Source organism: Pholcus phalangioides, unplaced genomic scaffold (genome assembly GCF_987345545.1).
Source record: "Pholcus phalangioides strain wild (caught in Gottingen) unplaced genomic scaffold, Ppha-v1.0 ptg000016l_1, whole genome shotgun sequence".
Lineage (NCBI taxonomy): Eukaryota > Metazoa > Arthropoda > Arachnida > Araneae > Pholcidae > Pholcus > Pholcus phalangioides.
Window position 1 is genome coordinate 182,370 of NW_028301609.1, and position 24,545 is coordinate 206,914.

The following is a 24,545-nucleotide window of genomic DNA, read 5'->3' on the forward strand; positions in this document are numbered from 1 at the left end:
ATTTGCAAGAGATCAGATAAATTCGTAGTTGTAGTCGTTCATGTAGTCGAACAAGAGCGCCATCTTCAGACGAAGGATAGTTGAACACTGAGCTATAAGTAAACTTTACTTGAAAAAATCACTTGAGCCAAAACTGAGAAAATCAATTCGGGCAGAGGAAGTTTAGTTCCGCCAATGTTTCGAAAAATAAATAAATGAATAAATTTCATCAGCAGCAAGAGCCAAACCCAAGACTTAATTTTGGGAAGATGGGAGGTGAAGGAAGTGGAAATGGGGTAATTTTGAGTTCCAACAAAATCAATCATTGATTACAACAGCATTTAAATGTAAATTTTTTTCTAATATTTCAATTTTATAGTACAAAATGTTAGCAATTTGGCACTTTCAGGAGTTTTTCAGGAGTTTGGTTCTGTCCCGTAATTTCTGATATTGTCATACAGAAAATATGGTCATGAGAATATTCAATATGATTCGATTCTCTCTCCTCCTCATTGTTTGGCTGACCTTTGAACTTGAACGTATCCTGGCTGTGCCAGAGATAGAGTGAGTGGGGATCAAATTATGAATTTTTACGTATCCGAGACAGAGATTTCTCCACATTTCATTCCCTCGATTTCCCAAGAATATTCAGCGATATCTTTGATGCCTTCCATCAAAACCAAACCTTATTGTTAGGTATTAAAAGCCTCATATTATCATTAGTATGTCATCCATCCAATGTATGTTTTGTGTTTGTTGTTAAAACGGAGTCGTTATAGAATGTTACCGCTATTTTATTTCCAAATGTTCGACCTCATCATTAATTTCGTGACGTAATGAACAATTTCGTGACTTTTATCGCTACTGTTATTTATTTTTTTCAACTGTTAACAATCATTGTAATGACTCATATGTATTGTTGAAACAAGTGATGTTTTCTCCCTATGAATTGTTGTTTACTCAAAGTGACCACATACGTAACTGCAAGTTTGAGACAAGCAAGGCCTGTTTCACCTGTGGGTGAACAGGACACCTGCCCAAGACCCACAAATTTTCAGAATCCAAAAATTGGCTGCCTTTTGTATTTTAGGCAAATACCTCCCTCCCCGCACGAAGCCTCCTCCCTGAAGCCTGAAATTGGCCAGTTCACAAATTGGCAACTTTCGTTGCAAATTGACCTGGCCATTATAAGAATTTTGGGCTTTGGTCAGCCAGTTCGAAACAGCGCTGTGGTGGTCGAGTGATCATAGTGACGGGCTGGTATTGAGAAGATCGAGGTTCAAACCCCACCACCGTCACAGTAGTGGTCCGATGAAGTTTGTTTTCTGTGGTTCTTCCAACTTCGAGGTGCAAATTGCAGGCTAATTTCCCCGTTAAAAAGAGCAACAGGTCTACAATGATAGTTATTCAATCATTATACTTCACTCATAGTTTGGCCTTTCATCATCTGAAATTGGCGAGATAACTTGTATCTGTTTTGATCATATGTTCTGTTTCAGGCCAGATGGTGATTTTTTTGTTTATTTGATTTGAGAATGGAACCATTACATAATTTTACCTGCTGGTTGACGATGATTGGCACGAATTGAGGATGGCTTTCACAATATCAAGTTTTATGTAAAGGGGAAAAATCCCGAACAATTGTAGTTTTGTTAATGAAAAATCCCCACAATTTTGCTCTACTTAATTAAAAAAACCCTGCATTTTCTTTCAAAAATTCCTTTGATAGTTAACCCTTTGCACTCGTGTCTTTTTCGCTCAGGCGAACCAGCAACTCGAGACGATTTTTCACATATTTGGTGAATTTCTTACAGCTAACTTAAAATCATTTAAACTTTTATATTAAATATATTTAAATGATTTAAAACTTTTATATCTTAACATTTTATATATCTTTATACTTCAAATAAATAAATAAAAAATAACTTAAAGAAATCTAATGGTTTTTGTATGTCTGAAGATACTTGCAGTCCTGCAACTCTTGCCGGATACAAATGGCATTCTTTGTGGTATTTCTTCGGATTGTGTTGTTAAGTAACGTGTATCTTGGTTCTGTGAATGAGCAAGTGAGGGAATGAACACCTAAAATTATTGGTGTTAACATAGAATGAGTTTGATAAGTGTGTTGTAATTTCATAAAATGTGCCTGTCTCAAAAATGCTCATCTTATATAACTGAACATATCACCCAAACTTCTTCCTGCTCCATGAATGATGCTGCGGGAGGAATTTGATGGGACTTTTTTTTGGGCTGTATTTGTGGTAATGGGCAAGAGATTGTGCAACCCATTCTCTAAATGGATGTCAGGTGGATAGAGAATAACAGTCTCTTGAATAATTTAGAATTTTCTCTCTGCTTTAGTTTTAGGTTTTTCTACTTTCTTTTCAGATTGTAAGGATGTGTTATGTTTGATGCTGTGTCTACATAATTTTTGTCTGATGTATAAATGAAGATGTATTATCATATTTCAAAATTTATACCTTACAGCAATGGATGACAAACCTTGTTCATCGTGCAACCAGTTGGTGATGACAGATGAATCAAGTTATCTGGAGAAATATGGAAAAATATGGCACAACAGCTGTTTCAAGTAAGTGCAGGTTTTATCAGTTTCGGATCTGTGGGGGGGGGGGGGAAGGGGTGTGATCACCACCCAAGCGAAATGCGAATATGATATTCCATTAAATGAATCCATTGAAAATTACTTGTATTAATGTTTTTGATTAAATAACAAATTCAAGAAAACTTTGACTAAAAAAGACAAGAAAAAACTGGGTAATTTTTTTCTAAAAAAAAGTCGACAAATAAAACTGACTATCCCAGGAAATGCAGGAAAAGAAATCACCCTTCCCAACAGCTAGCTCTGGATCCGCCCCTGGGTTTTATATTACATACATTTCAGCTACAATAGCTTATAAATGAACTTAGACTAGTACAGTGTATCTTGGTTATTTATCCAAGCTAACTGGAACCATTACTATTTCGGGTAAAAAACCCGACAACTGGCTGTTGCGAAGATGAATTTTTGGAAAGAGAAAATTTATCTTTGCAACAGCTAGTTGTTAAAAACCTTTGTATGGTAGCGGAGAGTGATGTCATTCTTGGAAAAAAAAACTCTTAATACTTACCATATTACAGCGGTTCTCAACCTTTTCTCACTTGCCTAGCTCTTTTCAACATGTAATTTCTATGGCGGAGTCCCGTTTGGCTCAAGGAGCTTTTTTTAATACATAACTTGTATGGTGGAACCCTTCAGGCTTCTTTTTATTTATTAATGAAATTTACCCATTTATTTTAATTTTCTCGAGCTGCTGCAGAGCCCTTAGGGGCTCCGCGATGCACCGGTTGATAACTGCTGCCACATATTATGTAGACTTCAAGGTTTATTGAATAATCAATATCAATTTATTGAAATAATTGAAGATGTGGAAGATGGAAATTAGGTGTTTGTATGAAGGTTGACATTAAAATGAAGGGTGCAAATCAGTATACCACACAATAAAAATTTCAAATGCTGTACCGAATTGCAGCAAATAAAATGAAGGATTGAGCCGAATAACTGTCTCTATATATGTGGTTTTATTTTAACCTTAAAATGAGACAATAAAAATCAAACTAAATTTGGGAAACACCTTTTTTTCCCGGAAGTAACAGACTGTTACTTTGTCGAACTCCTATGGCAGTTAAAACAATTAATGTAACGGCAACATAGACGTTGTTCCAATTATAAAACTTATGATTGTGGTGTGTAAAGTGACATAGCATCGGCATCTGTTGGTTTCTGCAGGGACTAACTTAAGGAACATGCAATAAAAGCTACATAGAACATTATTCAGAATCAAATACTCGATTTCTCAAAAGAAATATAACATAGACTGTTTTCTTCCCAATGTATGCAGAGCTGATAGTTCTTTTTATATAATATTATAATCTCCTTATGCACATCAGCATAAATACCTTTTCTGATCGATCAGATTTTCTGTTTGTGTGTGACGCTATCAAGTTGGAAACGGTATGAAAAAATTGTAATTAAAAACGGGGGGGGTTTAAAATTTAAATCTGATTTTTTTGCATTTTGATTAACTGGCTGCTTATTGATTAAAACAAATCTTGCTAATCATTAAGGATGCATATTTTGGTATTACCTACCTGCTGTTCTCACTTAATCTAATATAATTCAACATTAATGAATAAACTAACAAACGAACTGCAATCAAGAAATATGAACATTAAAAAAATCTGTGTTTATGTAACATGGAAGGTCGTTGAGTCAAAATTTAATTAAATTCATTGATCGACATTTTTCTTGTAGAGAAAAGTGCTTTTATTCACGAGGCCTCGTCCCTATCAAAGTGAATGCTTGGTGACAACTCGATATCACAATCACACATATGGTGCCAGTTTTTCGATTCGCTCTGTTTATAACCAAAGGACCATTCAGCATCAATTCAATAAACAAATTTTATTGACAAGATTGCTTCTTGCACAATTAATCTGTTTTCCTACTTGCATGATGTTGCTTAATAGTTTACATTTTTATTCTTTCGCAGATTTAATGAGTTTTTTTTTAAAAAAAAATGAGTGAACGCAAAAATTATATACCAAAAAAGTAAAGCTTAAAAATATTTATTTGAATACAATATCTATTACAGTCGAATCCCTTTATAACGGACTCCAAGAGATCGGAGAAATCACTTCATTACAACAAAATTTCGTTAGAAAGGAATTACAGGTTTTTACATTGTTCCTATGTAAACTTATCTGAAGGATTAGAAAAGTGTTCGTTGGAACAAGATTTTTGCTATAACAGTATTTGTTAAAACGGGATTCGACTGTATTTTGAATCAGCAGTTAGGGCGTAGAATTCAAGGCTTTACATTAAAAAAATAATTTCTGTTTTAATCAGGGGGCCCTAGTGTCACAATTATAATGCATTGAAAATACTTAGTGCAGTTAAGCTAAGTGCCAAGTTTAGCTCTGTAATTTTTTCTATGCACAAAATCTAGAAATAATACAAAAACTTTCTGCACTGTGTCTAGGGATTAAGTTCAAGTCTATATTTACTTCAAAGATTTTCCATACTGCTTTTAACATAGCTGCCAAGTCTCCCCGAATTTTTCGGGAATCTCCTGAATTTTAGCTTCATCGCTCGACCTCCAAAAAGTTCTTAAATCTCCTGAATTTTTACAAAAATCACAAAATCCCTAATTGTCCCTAAAAATTCCCTACTTCATTAAAAAAAATCCCCACTTATGAAAACAATCCCTAAGGAATTTCTTGTGGGACATGAAGCCTCTTTTTTTTCCCTTTCGAAATGACGTCCCACGTCGTAAATGGGGAAATTCCCTTTTTAAGGAAGTTTTACAAATCCTCTGATGGTAACAAGAAAGTTGTTTGTCTTATCGTGCAGGGAAATGGCTTAGCAGCCAATAGTCCTGGATAATAATTGAAGATTATATTGACGCGCATATGGTTAAAATTTCTTTTCAAAGGTACTTTACAAAAAAAGTATGTTACGTACGTGCGATATGACAAAGCATGAGTACTGATAAGCAAAAACATATTTAATCAATTTTAAAGATACTTATTCCAATGAATTTCCTTTCATCAAACGTTCCAGAAGAGGGCGACTTCTCCTTTTTGTACAAGTTGTGTTACGGACATAAACATTGGTCATGGAAAGACTGCCATCATTACTCGTGAAATGAAAAAAAAAAAAAAATCAAGCAAATGTCACAAAATGTCAGTGTTCTTCAAAAATTGACGCTTTTTTCCTTCATCTTCCGATGATTTTGGGGTCATTCGCGCAGAATGTTTGTTCGCAGCATTTCTGATTGAACACAATATTTTTTTTACATCATTGAAGTTTTGCCTCCAATTTCACTTGTTTTTCGCATAGGAATTTTATTCCCAAGGGTTTAACTTCCATGTGTGTAAAATCCCTATTTTAATTTGACTTCAGTTTTTGAGTACGGATTTTATTCCTTACTCTTTAACTTTTATGTTTGAAAAATCCCTATTTTATTTGGAAAAATCCCTATTATATTTATTAGGGAGTGGTTTTAGCATAAAATACGGGTTTGCGTGAAAATCTCCTGAATTTTAATTTTCACAAGTTGGCAGCTATGTTTTAATCTTGGACATATCAGTAATATGTGCGCCATACCAGGTTACTTTTACTTCAATATCATTAAAGTTATGTAAAGGGAAAATATGAGATTTAAATTTTGTGATTTAAATCAATGATTAAAAATAAAATCAAGGGATTTAAATCATCAATATATAATTGCTATAATTACTTGATCATTATAACGAGATGTATGATTCAGCCTGTGAGGACCACATGTTCTTTTTTATGGACCACAGATTGAAAAACATTGATCTAAGGCAAATTTAGAGCTTGAATTACATCAGTAAATAGATTGTTTCTTAATTAAGAAAACTGCTGTTGCTTATCTATCAGTTGAATCAAGTTTTTCTTCAGGAAAATTCAAGTTTTCAACTAATTATTTTTTGGATATTCAGTTTAGACTTTATAAGGCTAATATAGATAATGAAAAGGTATTTTTTATGAGATGTGAACATGTATATCACTGTATCTGCTAGGCTCTTATCATTTTTATTATAATCAATACCTTTATTGTATTACATTTAATTTTCTAGATGCTCAGTCTGCGGCTCACTATTGAGTGATGGTTATTTCGAAAAGGATGGATTTATTTTCTGTAAAAGTGATTACCTCAATCGGTATGGAGATTCTTGCCAAAGTTGCGTTCAAATCATCACTGGTCCAGTTATGGTAAGTGCATTCTAAAATCAGCGACTCCTGTGTATTTCATTCATTCCTTATGTATTTAATTGTCATGCATTTTGTTCATTGGATTGGATTTTGATTTTATTGGTGCAAGGACCATCTAGGTCAAGCTGCATCAAAAACAAATGTCCATATAATAAGAATATAAGACTTGTTCCTGTCATGTCAAAAGGTAAAAGTACGCACATAAAACGTAAAACAATGACGTGAATTGTAAAAACTATAATTTGTCATATAAACCAATGGCTTTGATAAATTTAAAAATGGGAGATGCATCACAATGGTCGTTTAAAATGCTGCGAAGTGAATGACCACCAAAAGTGGTCACATTTTGTTCATAACGTTCCTATTAATTGGTGTCTATAATCATACTGGGCAACCTCAAAGCAGAATGTTTAGCACTGTTCTGTGACGAGATCTCAGCTGATGAAATGTGCTGCGGTAAAAATCCCCATACATTTAATAGTGCATTTTTGCACTTTTTCTTAAAATTCTTCCAAGTTGTTCTGCAGTAGCACCAATTGTTCTGCGACGTACGTCTCAGATTTTGGGACATTCTGCTTTGGGGCTGTGCAAAAGGTGTTGAAAGCTGAAATTCGGGGCTTGACAAAAAAATTAAGCGCCAGTCAAATTTCTTTGGTTTCAAGCATATTTTTTCTCGGGAAAGTGGTTCAAAATACTACTGTTTTCAATTTTTCTGGGACTTGGTGACCTTTATTTTGTGTTGGCAGACACTCTAATGTTAATTCTGAAAATTTTATGTCCTGACTTAAACTTAATAATCATACATAGAAATTCTTAGGCACCATACAAATTTTTTACTTGCCATGAGAACCTGGCATCTAGGATTTGTCAAGTGAAGCCGTGCTTTAATTGGTATAAAGAATTGAAATATAAAAAATGTGCCTTAATGTTTCTTCAAGTCGGACAAAAATCCAAGCTACATCCCTGCATTTCATGTAGGTTTGAATTTAAACAAATCGTTACTATTGACAAAATGTGTAATTTAGTTATATGTTTTATAGGCAGCTGGTGCTCATAAATTTCATCCAGAATGCTTCAAGTGTAACAAGTGCAATTGTTGTATTGGTGATGGCGAATCTTTCGTTTTTGTGGAAAGGACTAAATTATTTTGGTATGATAACTGAACTTTTTTTTTATTTGTTCATTGAAATGATTTTGTTAAAAAAAAAAAGCTTCACAGCAACAGTTTGTAGCATTGTTGTTGAGCGTTTAAAACGTTTTCATATTTCTAATGCTTCCTGAGCTGAGAGAGAGAGAACAGATTGCTTTTTTCTGGTAACTGTGTCATCACTAAAGGTTATTTAACCTGTGTTATTTGTATTTATAAAATTTTCTCTGATTTTACTCTGATGTAATCTAATTATTGGGAACCTAACAGAAAATACAGAATATGTTTTTTGCACATTCTGAGATTGAAGAATATGCTGTCGGTTTAGTGTATTACAATATTATATTTTGCAGTGCAATCCTTTTTTAATTGTTTGCTTTGCTTATTTGACTCTTAAATATATGATCCAAGAATACAAAAATACTGCACAGTCTAGCAATTTTTACATTGAGCTCATCTAATCCACTACTGCAAATATGCTTAGTATCCAAAATTTGCTATAAGTCTAGATTTGTAAATAGCAAACCCGAAATCCGAATTATTGCCAAAGTTGTTTATAAAATACAAAGGATCCTAAAATGCAGAGAACAGATAAGCTACAAATCAGCCAATTCAATTGATTCTTAAGAGTCCAGATATTTGAAAATTTTCCGGAAAATGCAAGTATTCTTGGCATAATGGCTAATACGGCTGAATACATTATTAGTTTTTTGAAGTGAAAAACGTTTCAATGATTTTAAAACGTGTACAAAATTGTCCCTCCATATTTGCAAGGGCTAGGTTCTGGGATGACTTCCAATGAAAAAAATCTGCAAATAACCCAAACCCTACAATTTTGTTCTTTAGGCATCTCATTTTCACTGTAGCTGCTTTGTGGAGGGGGGGGGGGGGTCCAATTATTCAAGACGATGCTTTCTGGAAACAACAACATAATGTCAATCGATTTTTCTAAATCCCAGCTAATTTTGCTAATCCCAGCCTGCAGATGGGTCAATTTCAATGGGATTTGCAGATTAAATAATGATGGCTATAGTATGTGAATTATGCAATACATAACTTGCATGCCGTTTTAATTGCACCCACAGAAAAACAGCACTTTCTACATGAGACACAAGTGGATCCAACGTTATGTAGTAGCTATAGCCACACAAATGACTGATTTGATCAAATTTGAGTTTTTATTTCTTTTTTATCTATAATTCTTTCTACATTTGATTGTAGAGTCATTGATGCCGTAATAATGGGAAATCGCAGCAATGGAGTTAACCTTTGTCAATGTTTCGAATTGTCCTTACAAGTTTATTACTTTTAGAAACATTTAAACAAGTCTTGTATAAATATCCCTCCTAAAACTTTTGAGAGGGATTTTTTAAAACATTTATTTAACATATACAACTCATATTTTGTACCAATACAAGAATTATTACCTCAACAGTGTTTCCCAAAAAAAGGCTGAGAAAAAGACTGCAAATATGAAATCCCAGAATATACCAAAAGCCCACCGTAATATTTGTTGGAACAAAAAAAAAATATTTTTTAGTTTTACTAGCGTATATTAACACAGTGGTCCTGGTGTGCCATGCAATTCCTTGATGCCCAAGAGTAATTAACAACAAACAATGATAACTATGTTGCCGTTAATGAAGTAGCCACTTAAAACTGTCTTGATGTAATGTGGTTTATGGCTGCTATATTAAGACTGATGATAAAAAAAACTTATCAGCAATGATTTTCATGTTTGTTTTTTTTTTCAGTGGTGTTTGTTACAAGCAACAGATATCGCCCATCTCCCAAAGACTTCCTTTCACTAGTGAACCACACAGTATTAAGTTGGTTGAGATTGCAGATCACGCAGAAGTCCTCAACAAAAGGGTGAAAATTTCTGGTGATTGCTGCATCAGTAAAAAAGTGGAAAATGGCTTCCATGAACTTCATATCTCCGAGTGAGTACTCTGCAATTTTTCTGTTTTATTGAACTGCTTCAAATATCACTCAATAGTTAATTTTTTTTTTATTTTAACAAAAATTTAATTGTAATTGCTCATTTCTAATTTTTTTTTAACCAGCTTGGTTTTTTCTTTACCCATGCATCTTTTGCTCAATATTGGTCACTATTATTTAACACTTTTTAAATTTGTTTTTATTTTCCGAATTCTGATTTATTCTTTGCTCTATTCAAGCATTGTTCCAAGCAAAGATATCGTGCCACTTCACATTGGGGATAAAATCTTAGAAGTGAATGGATCACCATTGAAAATTCATTCCTTGCAAGAGGTAAGATTTACATTGGCTACTAAGATGAAATCTAAGTTCTTGAGTATTTTTTCCCCTCTCAAATAGTTGCTCAGGTATCTTAAATAGATTTGGGCATAGACTGAAACCCGCCCCTCCCCAGACCTCTCAGTGCTCCTATTTTTCCTACTTCTCCTATTTTTTAGAAATGTCCTCCTATCTTCCTACTTTCGTCGCAGTTGCCCTATTTTATTTCAATTCTCTCCTACTATTCCTATTTTATCCCTTCCTTCCTTTTATTTACGGCCAATATCTCACTACGAAAATTCAGAGAAACTGCAAAATGTCACTGCTTTCCCTCCCTTTTTGATGTTCTTTATTCACAACTCGCTACTGAAAAAGAGAGGGGGAAAAAAGAAATTTTTTTTCAGTTCCACGGGAGCAGGGGATGACGATAACTATCTTTTCGCCCCTGCGCTGTATAGTCAAAGTGCTTAAAACCAGTAGGGAAAGCGAATCTGTTTGGGAGTAAAATCGGAATCTGTTGCCGTAAATATCGGTTGGCCAATCACGCCCTACGTAAAGCGTTGTCGTGAGCCGTATTGCGCTCTGTAGGAAACAGTGTTTTTCTTATTGGTGAGTGGACGCTGTGTCGCGCTGGGTGATTCACGTTGCGCGCTGCATAGAAAACTCGGCTTTACGGGACAGAGCCCGAGCCCCGTCTGGCTTTGGGGGGGGGGGGACGAGCCGATTAGCAGCATGCTAAACCCAGTCTTTTTTAACCTTCAGAAATAACTTTCAGGTTTTTTTATCTTCGGAGTAAGTATTACGTCAGCATCGATGGTGGGGGAGGGGGAAGGTGTTCCTATTTGATGACGGAGAGGGGTGTTAGGATGATGTTTACTTCAGCACCCACCCTTTATACAAATATGAAATATTCTTAATGGCATCTTAACTCCGTGCGCAAAAAACGAATAAACTTTTCTCTAGTTTGTGGGCGCCTGAACTAACATTCTCCCTATTAAGTCTTCGTCGGATCCAAGTGCTCTGGTCCTGTGCCATGCGTCATACAAGTGATCAGTGATTATGCCGCGGATCACTTAAGTAATTTGGGAATGGGCCGCGGATAACTTGAGTGTTATAGAACAGCACTTGTGACCGCGCCAGTGCTCTAAAACTGTGCCACATGTCACTCAAGGGATCTATAAATGTGCCACGGAATGCTTAAATGGTCTGGAATTATGTCACGGGTCACTTAAGCGATCTGTGAATGTGCCGCTTGGTTCATTTTTACAAAATTAGGTTTGAAAGGGACAGGCCACATTTGGGCCGTACAGGCCAAGTGTTTACTATGGGTCAAGGGTTACCTATGGGCTTATAGGTAGGGTCGCAATGAATTTCTTAAAAAATTTGAGTTCTTGGCCTTCAAATAACATTGAAATTAACTGAAATTCATTGTAATAAGATATTTTCTTTCGAAATTTTAGTTATTAAAAAAAATATTTTTTGATTAAAAAATATATTTTTGATCGTCTGAGGGGAGGGGGGAGACTATGAGCCCCACGTACATCTCTGATCCACCCACTATGCGTTAGGAGGGGGTGCAGAGCGCTGACGAAATTTTGCTGAAAGTGGGAGGATCAGAGTTTTGCTGCTTTTTTCTTACGAGGGGAGAAGGGGTCAAAAATTGCTAAAATTTTGCTGACTTAATGCTTGAACGGCCCCTTTTTTAAGCATGTACTCAACCCATGGCCTAAATATGGTGTGCCTCAAGTGGCCTCGGTACACTTGCAGATAAATTAAGTGGTTCGCGGCGCATTCCTACCTCATTTAAATGACCCGCGGCATATTTCCAGATCACTCAAGTGGACTGTGGCACATTTCCAGATCACTCAAGTGGACTGTGGCACATTTCCAGATCACTCAAGTGGACTGTGGCACATTTCCAGATTACTTGAGTGACCCGCGGCACATTTACAGATCGCAAACAATCTGCGGCGTTGTTCTAGATCATTTAATTAAGTGGCCCGCAACACGTTTTCAAATCAGTGAAGTGGTCCCACACTGTTCACAAAAGGTTGAGTTAAGTTTTAATGTGCCGCAGGCCGCTTGAGCCATTTGGAAATGTGCCACAAGGCACTTGGATGATCTGAAAGTTTGCAGCGGGCCACTTGAGTGGTCTAAAAATGTGTCAAGAGTGCCACTAAAATAATCTATAAAAAATGCATCAAGCCACTTAAAGTGTTAATGTATTGCAGACCATTAGGTGATATGTGTGCTGCGAGCCACTCAAATGATATGTAAATGTGTCTCCAGACACTTACAGTAATCTGCATCTGAACTATGGGCCACTTAAGTGAACTGGGGGTTTGCCGCGTGTCGCTCAAGTGATTTGGAAATGTGCTTGGGGTCACTTAGGTGATCTTTATATATGTCCTTGGCAGCGTAAATGATCTGGAAATGTGCCGCTGGCCACTAAAGTAATTTGGAAATGAGTCCTACTTGAATGATTTGATGGTCGTTTGTGAGCCACTTGTGTGGTTTTGTTATTCGTAATGGGCCACATAAGATAACTCCGAGGTGCCATTGGTTAGCATGTCTGTTTTAAGGCATAACTAGGTTCATGTGTATGCTATTGACGACTGCCATTGTCTATGAAAAAAAAATTCATGAACATAATATGCAGGCCATTCTAATCGTTGTATCCTTTGGGTGTAATGTAACTCCAGGAGGTGTTACATCAGCGGTGTTCAACATGCAGTAGAGTGTTGGCCATTTCATCGATTTCGAAATGTGTCGCGGGTCACTTAAGCTGACCTGTAAATATGTCTGGGTCAATTGAGTACTCTGGAACTGTGCCGCGGTGATCTGTAAACTTTCCGCAGGTCACCTAAATGATCTGGGAATGTGCCGCAGAATACTTAAAGAAGAGCTAGTGGCAGATGACAGCACTACACATATAACAAGCATTACACAGAAACGAAACTTCACGCCAGGTTTCACTACACGTACACTCCAACATGTACCAATTCGTTAGAGGTTCCGCAGTGGAATATGGACAATTTACATGTCTGGTTTAGTAATAGTAGCATACTTAGGGCCGTATTCACCGACATGGTTTAAACTGTAGTCACAATTTTTTGATAAGAGATCAATATAGATTGGTTAAAAACTTGAATTTAACCAATCCGTGTCTATCTCTTATAAAAAAATTGTGACTGTAGTTTGAACCATGTCTGTGAATACGGCCCTTAGATAATGTGAAACTGTGATGCAGGTTACTTGAGTGCTCTGGAACTGTGCTGCAGCAATCTGTAAATATCCTGCGACATATTTACTGATCAAGAAATGTGCCACGGGTCACTTGAATGACATGTAAACATACTGCGGGTAGTTGAGTGGTTTGGAACTCTGCTGTGAGTCACTTAAGTGATCTAGGAATGTGCCACAGGTTATTTGGTTATTTAAGTGAAGTGGAACAGCATCTGGGGTAACTTGGGTAATCTGGAACTGTGCTGCGGTGATCTGCAAATGTGACACGAACACTTGAATGACATGAATCAGTGCCGCAGGGTCTCTTGAACGATATGGAAGTGTCGCTTGGTTCATTTTTACAAAATAAGATTTGAAGTTGTGAGCCACAACAGATGACTCCGGGCCACATTCGGCCCGTGGACAATGGGTTAAGCATGCATGGGTTATATTTTTATGGCACCTAGACAGGTTTTTTTTCTTTCTTCGAAAAGAACGGGAGGGGGGGGATGGATCACGAACAATAGTTGGACTTTTCAAGTAACAGTAGCCATTTGATTAATTTCTTTTTAGTTTTGCTATTTACATTGTTTTTGATACCAAATTCTGTGGAAATGAAAGATTTTTAAATTCATTAGAACTTCTAGAATCTATAGATAATACTATAATTAAAGTATATAAGGTGTGAATCTTAATGGCACAACATTTTTAAATGCCACGATAATTTGGGAATTCCATTTTTTCTCAATGGTGTTCCTATTTTTCCTTTTTTTTTTCAAATTTTCACTTCGAGGCCTGCTCCTCCAATTTTAATATGACCTTGCAGTATAGATTTGCGTGAAATGTCCAAGCGATACAGTATTTCAGTGGTGTGTAAAATTTTGTCCAAAATGTAAAATGTCTAACATAGTACAGACCTGGTAACTCTCTTCCTCTCACTGTCCTGAATTATTAAAATTTTCTCCAGATTTTAGCCAAAAATTAGATTTTTCCTCTCGATTTTAGCAGGAAAATTATAAGTGTTAACTGCAGATACTTCATTTTTAGCATATGATTTGAGGAGGAAAAATAGTTTATAGATGATCATAGACTGCAAAAATCTCACAGCACTTGATGGGCAGGGCAGTTTTTTCTATTATGAAACTGATTCCTTTAAAAAATAGTGCTCCTCTCTCTCTCTCTCTCTCTCTGAAAACTGTGTTCTGCCGCATCATACAAAATTCTTGCTCGTGATGGTGCTAGATTAAGTGTATATGTAGACTCCCCCCTCCCCCATCATTACAGTTCTTCCCCACTGTCGGAATCGGAAGCTCTTCCAAATTTGTTTGGTTTAGCGTGGCCGCTAGTGCCCGCTTAATGCATGGGGGCAGGCACTTTGAGGAGGGGGGGGGGTGTCTCCCAAAAATCACTTTACTCTGGGGCTCCCATGATGCTCATAAGACGGTCCTAGTGGCTGCAGGTCTGGATTCTGCTTTAGGTTACGACTATGATTGTCATAGAGTACGGCAGCTATGGTGATCTATAGGAGTTCTACACGGTTGTGTGTTGACCGTGTGAAATAAAGCTTTCGTAATATGGTTGCATTGAAAATAAAATGTGAAGAAATTCCAAATCAGGCATAGATCCAGTGAGAGGCGATTTATTGTGTAGGTTTATTGGACCGTCCTGTATTTTACAGGACAGACAGTTTTTTCCTTATTATTTGCGACACTTGGGAGTGACTGTCACCCCCCTCCTCTAGATCAGTGCCTGTTTCAGATAGTTAAAGTGAACTACTGTACTTTAGAATCTGATCTAGAGATGTCACCCATGAAGATATTAATTGTCCGATTTTCTTTTAATTTGGTCTTTGAAGTCAGATTACTCATATAGGAAAAGTTGTATTCAATACGAATTTTTTTTTCATGGTTTTGTCAAGTATGCAATAACAGTAGATAAAGTATCATTCATGTACAAGTAAATAAAAATTTTCTGGAAAAAAAAGTTTGTATATACTTGTATACCAAATGGTTGCATTCTGTGTGAGAAAAGCATTTGCACTGAAACTTTATTTCAAGATGTTCATATGTGTATATAGATGCAATTGTATCAATTCCATTCTCCTATCCAAACAGATTGAAAGGATCTTGAAGCGACGGAACAAACCCTTGCAGCTGACAGTAGAACATGAACCAGCAAATCTCAGCCGTTCTCGTTCTATGAATTTTTTCTCTCAACGAGAAAACTTGCTTCCTAACTCTCCTAGTGGAAAATTGTCAACAGAATGTTGCTCCTCTTCATCTAGTGGCTCAAAGGAGAAGAAACTTCGAGCATCGTCCTTGCCACGTTGCCTTATTAGGTAAGCTTTTTTGTCGATTTTTTTGATAAGCTCTTTGAAAAACTTTTAATAATAGTTTTATGTTCATGATTACAATTTTCATATTTATATTTTAACTTATGATTTGCATATCTTAGCGGATTTTTTTTTTCACTTTTAGAAATACAAATTCCACAAAACCAAATCCTCCCGATCTCTCCAGAACACGATCTTTCAGAGTCCAACCTAATAATCAAAAGATATTTCGTCCATGTGATCTGGTCCTTGGAAAACTGTTGGGAAAAGGTTTTTTTGGTCAAGCATTCCTCGTAAGTATTCACAATACTTATATGCGCTTTGTTTCACATCTTCTGACTATAAAATATTTTATCTTATTTTCGAATGTAATTTGTCTACTTCTTGAGTATTATCCTGTGCAATGAAATATTTCCCTACGAACTACTAACAGATTCAGTAATATATGATGCATACAAAATTAATGTCACACTGGTTTCAATATGTTCTTCATTTATGTGGACTTTCCCTAAAATTTCTGGATTTTTTTTTTTTTGCCTTTAAAATTAAAGGTCACTCATAGGCATACTGGTGAAGAAATGGTCATGAAAGAGTTGTATCGCTTAGATGAAGAAGCCCAACACAATTTCTTGAAGGAAGTTGCAGTCCTCAGATCTCTACAGCATAAGAATGTTTTACGCTTCGTTGGAATCCTGTACAAAGACAAGAAGTTGCATCTTCTCACAGAATACATTCCAGGTGGCACCTTGAAAGATCACTTACAAAATAGTGTGATTGAAATCTCTTGGATGCAAAGGATACACTTTGCTTGGGATATTGCTGCTGGAATGGTGAGAGTTGTTTTTTCCCTCTCCGAAAGTGTTCTAAGAAACTTATTAATGTTTCTGTATTATTTAACTTAGCTCGGAATTTTTAGTCTTAATTTCGTTTGTTTTAGCGGCTATAGGTTTCAAGATGCGAAAAAGCCAGATGCCAAAATTCAATTGTAGATTGAAAATTTCTCCTTTTTTTGTGTAGTATTTTTGATTTTACTAGCTATAATACCCGGCCGGTGCTGCCCGTTTTTTCTTCTATTACTGGGAGGATTGGAAAAGTGACAAACCGTTATAAAGGAATAAACTGCTATAACGACAGCATTAAAGATATGAGAAACCATTGTAAAAGCATATGCACGTCTGAAACGCATTGTTGGGAACCACGGTAACCAAAGTAAACATTCTGAAAGTGATTGTTGAGGTCCCAAAATCATTGTTGGCCGACAGTTTTTGTCCATTTTGGGCATTTGTCCAGCTCTGACAAACTTTTAAAGTAGCCTACAGTTCAGTCCCGGTCCTGTTTGATATATACGTAAAATTTGGCGCCGATCGGTCTTAAACTGTAGATTTGTATAAAGAACAGGCATGCATGCATACATACTTTCACATTTATATATAAGATTCATGCTATCTGAGAAATTATTGTTTTGTGTAGCGCTATTTATTTTTGTCCACCTCTAATATTCTATATGTGAAAGTTGGTGAGAATTATTTTTTTTGTGCCAAAAGTGTTTTATGGAATTTTTCCAAACTCATCAATCCTGCTGTATTATTTAATTTAGCTTGGCATTTTTAGCCTTAGTTCCTTTTGTTTAACCAATATACACAGAAGTTCTATTTGTAAGATGTGAAAAAGCTGTAAACATCAAAAATATAAATTTTGCATAGATAATTTGCTACATCTTTTAAATGTAAATATTTTCATACTTTAAATATATTTATTTTTATTTATGCTATTTAATGAATTTGTCAAACACTTAACGTTCTTTTCTGGGTCAAAGAAAGGGGTTCTCTTCAGATGCTCATGCTTTATTTTTTGTAATTGCAGGCATACTTACATTCCAGAAACATCATTCACAGGGATTTGAATTCAAGTAACTGTTTAGTCAGAAGAGTATGTATATATTCATTATAGCATAAATTTTTTAAATGCTCATGTTTGGTCTGTCAATATGTTGCACCAAAATGAAAATAGAATCCTGGTCTTAAAATTAAATGATATGCGAATAGAAATGAACAAGAGTGAAGAATTTATTGGGTAGCTCTTCAACCCTCCAATGCATGAAATTTTGTAATGTAATTGAAAATATTCCATATTCATCCATGTTTTTACCATCTTTCTTTTAACTATAATTTAAATTTAGAATCCACTATTAGTTTCTACAGACTGGAACACAAAATATTTCCTATGATGCAAATTGAATGGAGTAATTAGTTATTTTGAATTGATTATAGCTTATTAGCTACATGATACATGATAGATGAATCAAGTGAATTTATTTGTAACAAGCATTGAGTTTTTAAATTAAATTTGTATCAAGTGATTGTATTGAAGGATTTTAATATAGATCTTTTATGCAATGAGTATTTTTTAATTAATGTAAAATTACGTACATTGGGTGTTTATATGCTTGACTTGGGCAAAATTAATGAAATTTTTATATTTTTATAGGATAAAAGCATTGTTGTGGCTGATTTTGGACTTGCAAGGGTCATGCATAATGCATCTTCATCCGCCAGTTCAGGTCGTAGCATGAGGCGGCCAGAGCGACGAAAACGATACACAGTTGTCGGGAACCCATATTGGATGGCGCCAGAGATGATGATGCACAAGAAGTATGATGAAAGGGTAGACATATTCTCTTTTGGGATTATAGTTTGTGAGGTGAGCGTTTTGATGTTTTCTTCCCCCATAACTGAAGTTGAATGTTTTTTGCAGCATAAATAATTCACAAATGCAGATTTTGTCTCAAGTCATTTCTAACGATTCACTTAATGCTTTAGATAATAAGCCGCATACCAGCAGATCCTGATTTCATGCCAAGGAGCTCAGATTTTGGCCTTAATAGTGTAGTTTTCAAGCAGAAGTATTGCGAGATGTGCCCAGAAGCTTTCTATCAGATCGCATTTAGATGTTGTAGCGTGTCACCAGAAAAGCGGTTAGTATTTTTTCCTCGTTTACTGCATTTCTGCTTTATCGTTTCTTGAGTTCTTGTTTAAATATCATTTTTCCATTACACGAAAAATTAATGGTTTTGATATTAAACCCCTAATCAACAGTTTTTAAAAAGGAATAAGAAGGGGCCCAAAGAGACTCTGAACAGAAACGCATTGAATAGAAAGGCATCACATAGTTATCATTTTAAGAGTGCCCACCTTACTAAATGCAGTTCGGCAGCCTAACAGACCATCATTTATAATAAAATAACTGTTTAAAAGTTGGAAAGAATTTCTTTAATTTTTGAAAAGTTTTTGTATGCCTCTACCATGGCGTGCCAAGAGGTTGGCCACCCTTTATCTAAGTCTAGGCCTATCTAGATCAGGGCTCCATGAATGAGGAAACAATTATTAATTTTTTCAAATGTTTTATAAATTGAATATTCTTTAAAGAGGTCTGTGGGCATCATGTTATTGGCTCAAGGGGGTCTTTGGAGCACCAAAAGTTATCTTGATCTACATGCATACTAAGATCACTCACATTTATTAAACTTTTATTTTTTATAATTTTCAGGCCATCCTTTGCTGTCTTGGAGGACTGGCTGCATAACATTTCAGTTCATCTCGACATTGAGAATTTAGTGCCTTCCGAGCTATTGGAAAAAATCAAATCTCAGTCTTCTGATCTTCTAGTCTGTTAGCAATATTGATGAAGAAAGGATAACTCAAATGTTGTATTGACCCTGCTCAAACGAGAATTTGAGCTGGTGTATGATCAAGTTTTCCTTTTGTACAGTACAAAGAAAAAAGTCCCATCACATTCCTTTTTTTCTGTTTTTCTTTTTATTTATTTCTTTTAAGAGAAAAGCGTTATTTATATTTATTTGGGAGAAGAAAATACTATAGTTGTTTTTTTAAAGTTTTTTTAAACATTCGAGTTAAAAGAAAAAAGAGAAACCTCTCGTATTTGAAACTAAAATTTGTTTGCTAATGAACTGAACTTAAAGAGATATATTTTCGATAGTTCCATAAAATTTTATTTTATACAAATGGAAAATAGGGAAACGGGTTGTAACTCTGCATTTTTTTGTAGCATGTCTCTTATCAATTCTTTTTTTTTTTTTTTTTGTGTACTGACTAGACATGAAAAGCAGCAAAGATATATATTTGTACACACACCCTTTATTGTTGTTTAGTGCATGTTGTTGACATAGACCAAAGAATAATGAAATGCTTACTTGTATCTCTATCCTTGCCAGACATGTTTGAACATGAAATTTTATTTTTATCTTTCATGTTAGATAAGTCTCAGTTCCTTTGGAGGAGAAGAAAAAATAAATGATAGGGAGAAGGATATTATAATTATCAGTATGGAATTATTTTTGTAAAAAAAGGTTCGAAATGGTAATATTGGAATGAATTATCTTGCATTTTCTGTTTTTGAAAATTAGTTTCCTAATTATTTAGACGACAATTGTGATTTCACACTATTGAAAAGAATCCTTTCTTTGCTGAGAGTTGGCCACTGCTTGTGTGTACAGTCGAACCCCGATATATATATAACACCAGATTCCAGTGTGATTTGATGCAACAGACTTGCTCCAGCACCAAAATTCTTTGAAACAGATGGTGCTAAATCAGAATTTAACTGTATGATGACAGAAAATCCCCCCCCCCAATATTAGTTGACGAGGCAAAAAAAATGTAGAATAACGTGCAGGTTTACTCTTCATCCATATAAAGCTTCATTTTAGTGGGAAAATTGTGAAGCTTGAGTACTTGTTTAATATTCTCAAATGAATTAATCTCCATTACAAGAAATTTTTTAAATCATTGAGAGTTTTCATCAAATTTTTGTTCATAAGAATAGCTGGTCATTTGATTAGTACAGAAAATTTTAATAATGAATCTTTTTTATTAATAAAAATTAGAGCTTCCAAACATTAACAATGAGCATTGACGGTTTTGAGAGATTTTCTCAGTCAACACTGAAAGACTTTGGATATTAATGCTGAGACACAATTTGAAACGATTCCGGAGATTTCCTTTGAGATTTCCAGATATTCCCGAAGACAACAGATTTTTCTTCCCAAAGTTTTTCTCCACATTAATACCTGGAAAATCTTTCTTTGATTTTAAAGTTTTGTTATTTATGTTTTCTATTGTAACTGCCTGTGATGATATAACTTGTCATATTAATTGTTCTCCAACTCTGACATCTTCACTGCCACTTATTTATGTATGCAAAAAAAACAAAAATATTTGAAATCTGATATTAATTTTTAGGTTTGTCTTCCTGTTGTTCATCGATTTGTATGGTCGAATTCGATATTTGTCTGAAATTTGTAGAGACTTACATATCAAATTTCCCTCGTGAAACCAAACAGAATCAGATTTTGGGCTACGTAACTGTTAAAGATGGTTGAATTCGTTATTCTTCCAAAATAAATAAATTCAGAAGCAATGGAATGCTATGTGATCATCAGAAAAGAATGATCAAAGATTTATTATATTTGAAATGGTGATGAAGAGGAATTCACTCTTCAATTTCTTGAGAAATTTAACCAAAGAAGAAAAGGGGGGGGGATGTGTGGGCGGCTGCTTTAGTATTTGACATGATTTCACAAACAAAACTTGAAATCACAAAGCCTTACTCAACAGTATCGGCAAGTACTAAAAAACATTCCACTATCTTCTTATTTATCACAATGTTCCACAGGAGGGCTATTGCTATATCATTTGGCCAAATGAATATATATTTCGTTATACAATTGAGATTATGCATGATGTAAATCAGGGATGGCCAACAGCTGTCCCTCTGGGTGATTTTGTGTTGCCCTTAACAAGCAAAAATATTGTGTATTAAATTTGTGATTATTGATGCAATCAATCAACTATTGGTTCCAACTTCAGACTTCATTATTAACAAAAATTCGTTATTGTAAGTGATGGAAATAATTTACTATGTTTCTCACCGTACTGCCTGTTCACACAAATTGCTCATGAAGTTTGTTATAGACATAATTTTTATCCCTGTCACTGGGCAAGTTGCCTGGTATTTGAGTAAATATTTGGTGTTCTGCTCATGGTGAAAAATATTTTTGGAGTGTACGACAACCGAATAAGCTATGCAGACACTCATTTGCGGCACAAATGATTGTGCCATTGACCAAGGAACTTCCACATAGGGACACAATGATATCCGAAATTAAAGAATCATTCATCCTTGAATTTTGACATGGCCAGTTGGCAGGGTTCCCCCTGACTTTTTATCAATTTTAGCAATTTGGCTAATCAGATTTAAAAAGTTGTAGCCAAATTAAAGCGTCATAAAATTCAAATCCCAAAACAACTGTCAAATGGCCAATTCACCCATCAAGTGGCCGAATGGACACGTGATTTGGCAAATTTGATCCTTCATTTATTTGCCAAATTAAATATTTTGGCACAATGGCAATCGGCAGCGCAAACTCTGCAGGTTGGTGACCACTTAAACTGAATTTCCAATATTTCTGGTTAACCCATCTGTGCAAATCTCAGTACGTGGTATGCCACGGGCAGTAAAAGTTTTTACCGCCTGATTATTCTTAAAAATATTTAAATTTTAGTACTATTTTAGTTTGCAATAAAATTTTTTACTATTTTTAAAAATAGTAAAGAGTAGACATTTTACTTTAACAACTTTTTCAAAACAGTTTTTGGAATTAAAATTGAAAAAAAAAATTTAAACTACTTTCAGCGAAGTTGCACAAAGTTTAATTTTTTTTAAAAACTTAAATACCATGAATAGAGCCTCACTATTTAAATTTCTGAACCATCTTGAAGGGTTGAAGAAGATAGCTCAGGTGCAGTGGTGTTGAAGCCATGGATGCTCAACCATGGTAATTTGTTGCACTGGTGATTCAGAAATAAAAAATTTCCTACATAAAGCACAAGACGAGCACCCACAGGTTCAAAACACTTCCAATGCCCCTGCTCATGTAAAAAGAATACATGAATCACATATCTGGTTTTGTCTTTAGAATTTAAACTATGAATGTATTGAATGGAAAATATTTAAATATACAGTAATTTAAAAGAGACTGCAATTTTTTATGCATATTATTGCATCTAGCTGAGAATGCACCCACATAAGTGGAAAGTTTACGTAGGAGAATACAAATTCTCTACGCTCTGGTAAAAGTTAAATGACTGAATTGCCTGTGTTCCATCATATTATTTATGGGGTATATAAATCTGAGTTTTCCGGGTGCGACATATGCCAAACTGGTGCTGCCCCATGATGCTGCAGCTGACCATTACATTAGCTCTTGTACAGAGAGATGTTGGCCACCCCTGATGTACAGACACTTTCCAAAAAAGTGACGAAATTCATGGCAGCAGTTTTAAGCATATCTAACCCATTTTTTATAGTTCCTAAAATGAAATATCAAGTGTTAATTAGGTTTTTATTTGGCATGTATTTATACTCGGGAAAATTTGTAAATATGTATGATCACTCAAGTGTTTTTCTTTGTGTTATCGGATATGTGGTTTTATCTTAGTTATGTTGAATGGACTCGGGTTCCATTTTGCTTTTTTACATGTATTGTTGAATTTAAAATAGCAAATATCGATTTGGGAGGATTATTTCATGGTGATTCGCTTTTGAACAGCTGTGAACTGAGGTTATGGATAATGAATGGCTTAATGAGTTTTCTTTCCTTTAAACATTTTCTCCTAATCAAGAGCCTATGTAAAATTAAGAAAACCTTTTTATTACTTGTGCAGAGTCACCTGAAATAGAAAACACTAACGTATTTATACTTTCTAAAATCATTATTGACCTGTTTGCAATACACAAAGTTGTTACTGATTACTGTCCATGTAAAATATCGTAACACAGAGTTATTCAAAATGATGTACAGTATTTTAAAAGACTAATAAATTCATTTTGAAACCGATAAGTACCAGAACAGGTTTAAAACAAAGGACAACTCAAATATTTTTATTTTATGACATAAGTGTTTGACTTCCTCGAGTCACGCGGACAACATCCAGACGATAATCCATTTCTTCCCACACTCGTTTCAGCATATCTGGTGTTACTAAGTTCAGAGCATTACATATGTGTGTTTGTAGGTCCTCCAAGTTGCGTGGCAGTGATGGCATGTACACTTTGTCTTTCACAAAGCCCCACAAGAAAGTCACATGGAGTAATGTCTGGTGACCTTGGAGGGCCAAGGAAACATCACTTTGTCTTTCTTTCCGGCACGGCCAATCTAATGATTAGGAATCACATCGTTGAATTCACGTACTTCCCGTGTGGAGGCGCATTATCCTGCTGAAAGACGAAATTATTAGAGCAATAATGCAATGGCGGGAAAAGCCAGATTTGTAGCATATCAAAATATGCGTTGCCATTCACTGTCTTTTCCACAAAAAAGAATGGCCCATACAGTTTGGTCTCTGAAATTGCACAAAACATTCACTTTAGCCAAATCTTGTTCATGCTCCATGATGCAGTGAGGGTTTTCTGTCCCCCAGAGCTGGTTAACTTTCTCTCTAATATGGAACGTTGCCTCGTCACTGGATATGAGGCGGGGGAAAAATCTCATCTTTACATTTGTTTTGCATCTTCAGGCAAAACTCCATTTGTGTGTCCTTGTCTCTAGGAAATAAAGCTTGAGTCATCTGCAATTGTTTTCTCAAAATGTGCCACATCGTTTGTTGAAACCCCAGTTCATAACTCTCTTCCTTAGTTGGTTTCTTTGGGCTGCGTAGAAACGTCGTTCTTATCTTTTCCACATTCTTGCTACTAACACATGGCCCCGTGTTTCTTCAAATTAGTGA

At 35.3% G+C, this 24,545-nt stretch overlaps 1 protein-coding gene across 1 annotated transcript; it reads left to right on the top strand.

Annotated features, from left to right (window-relative positions):
• Positions 1–493: 493 nt before the first annotated feature.
• Positions 494–24,296, top strand: LOC149074689 (LIM domain kinase 1-like). Its single transcript, XM_089245755.1, has 13 exons — positions 494–675; positions 2,467–2,569; positions 6,643–6,778; positions 7,819–7,928; positions 9,680–9,868; positions 10,106–10,199; positions 15,524–15,747; positions 15,887–16,034; positions 16,293–16,571; positions 17,605–17,670; positions 18,229–18,441; positions 18,561–18,715; positions 19,288–24,296. The coding sequence occupies exons 2-13, from the start codon at positions 2,469–2,471 to the stop codon at positions 19,412–19,414; spliced, it is 1,842 nt and encodes a 613-aa protein (XP_089101881.1). The 5' UTR covers positions 494–675; positions 2,467–2,468; the 3' UTR covers positions 19,415–24,296.
• Positions 24,297–24,545: the final 249 nt, after the last annotated feature.

What these genes read in the sequence shown, in the direction of transcription:
- LOC149074689 (XM_089245755.1), top strand. Translation starts at nt 2,469, where the DNA reads ATGGATGACAAACCTTGTTCATCGTGCAACCAGTTGGTGATGACAGAT. An exon ending in TCATCACTGGTCCAGTTATG is followed by an intron (nt 6,779 to 7,818) that starts GTAAGTGCATTC and finishes TATGTTTTATAG; the next exon opens with GCAGCTGGTGCTCATAAATT. An exon ending in TTGGGATTATAGTTTGTGAG is followed by an intron (nt 18,442 to 18,560) that starts GTGAGCGTTTTG and finishes TTAATGCTTTAG; the next exon opens with ATAATAAGCCGCATACCAGC.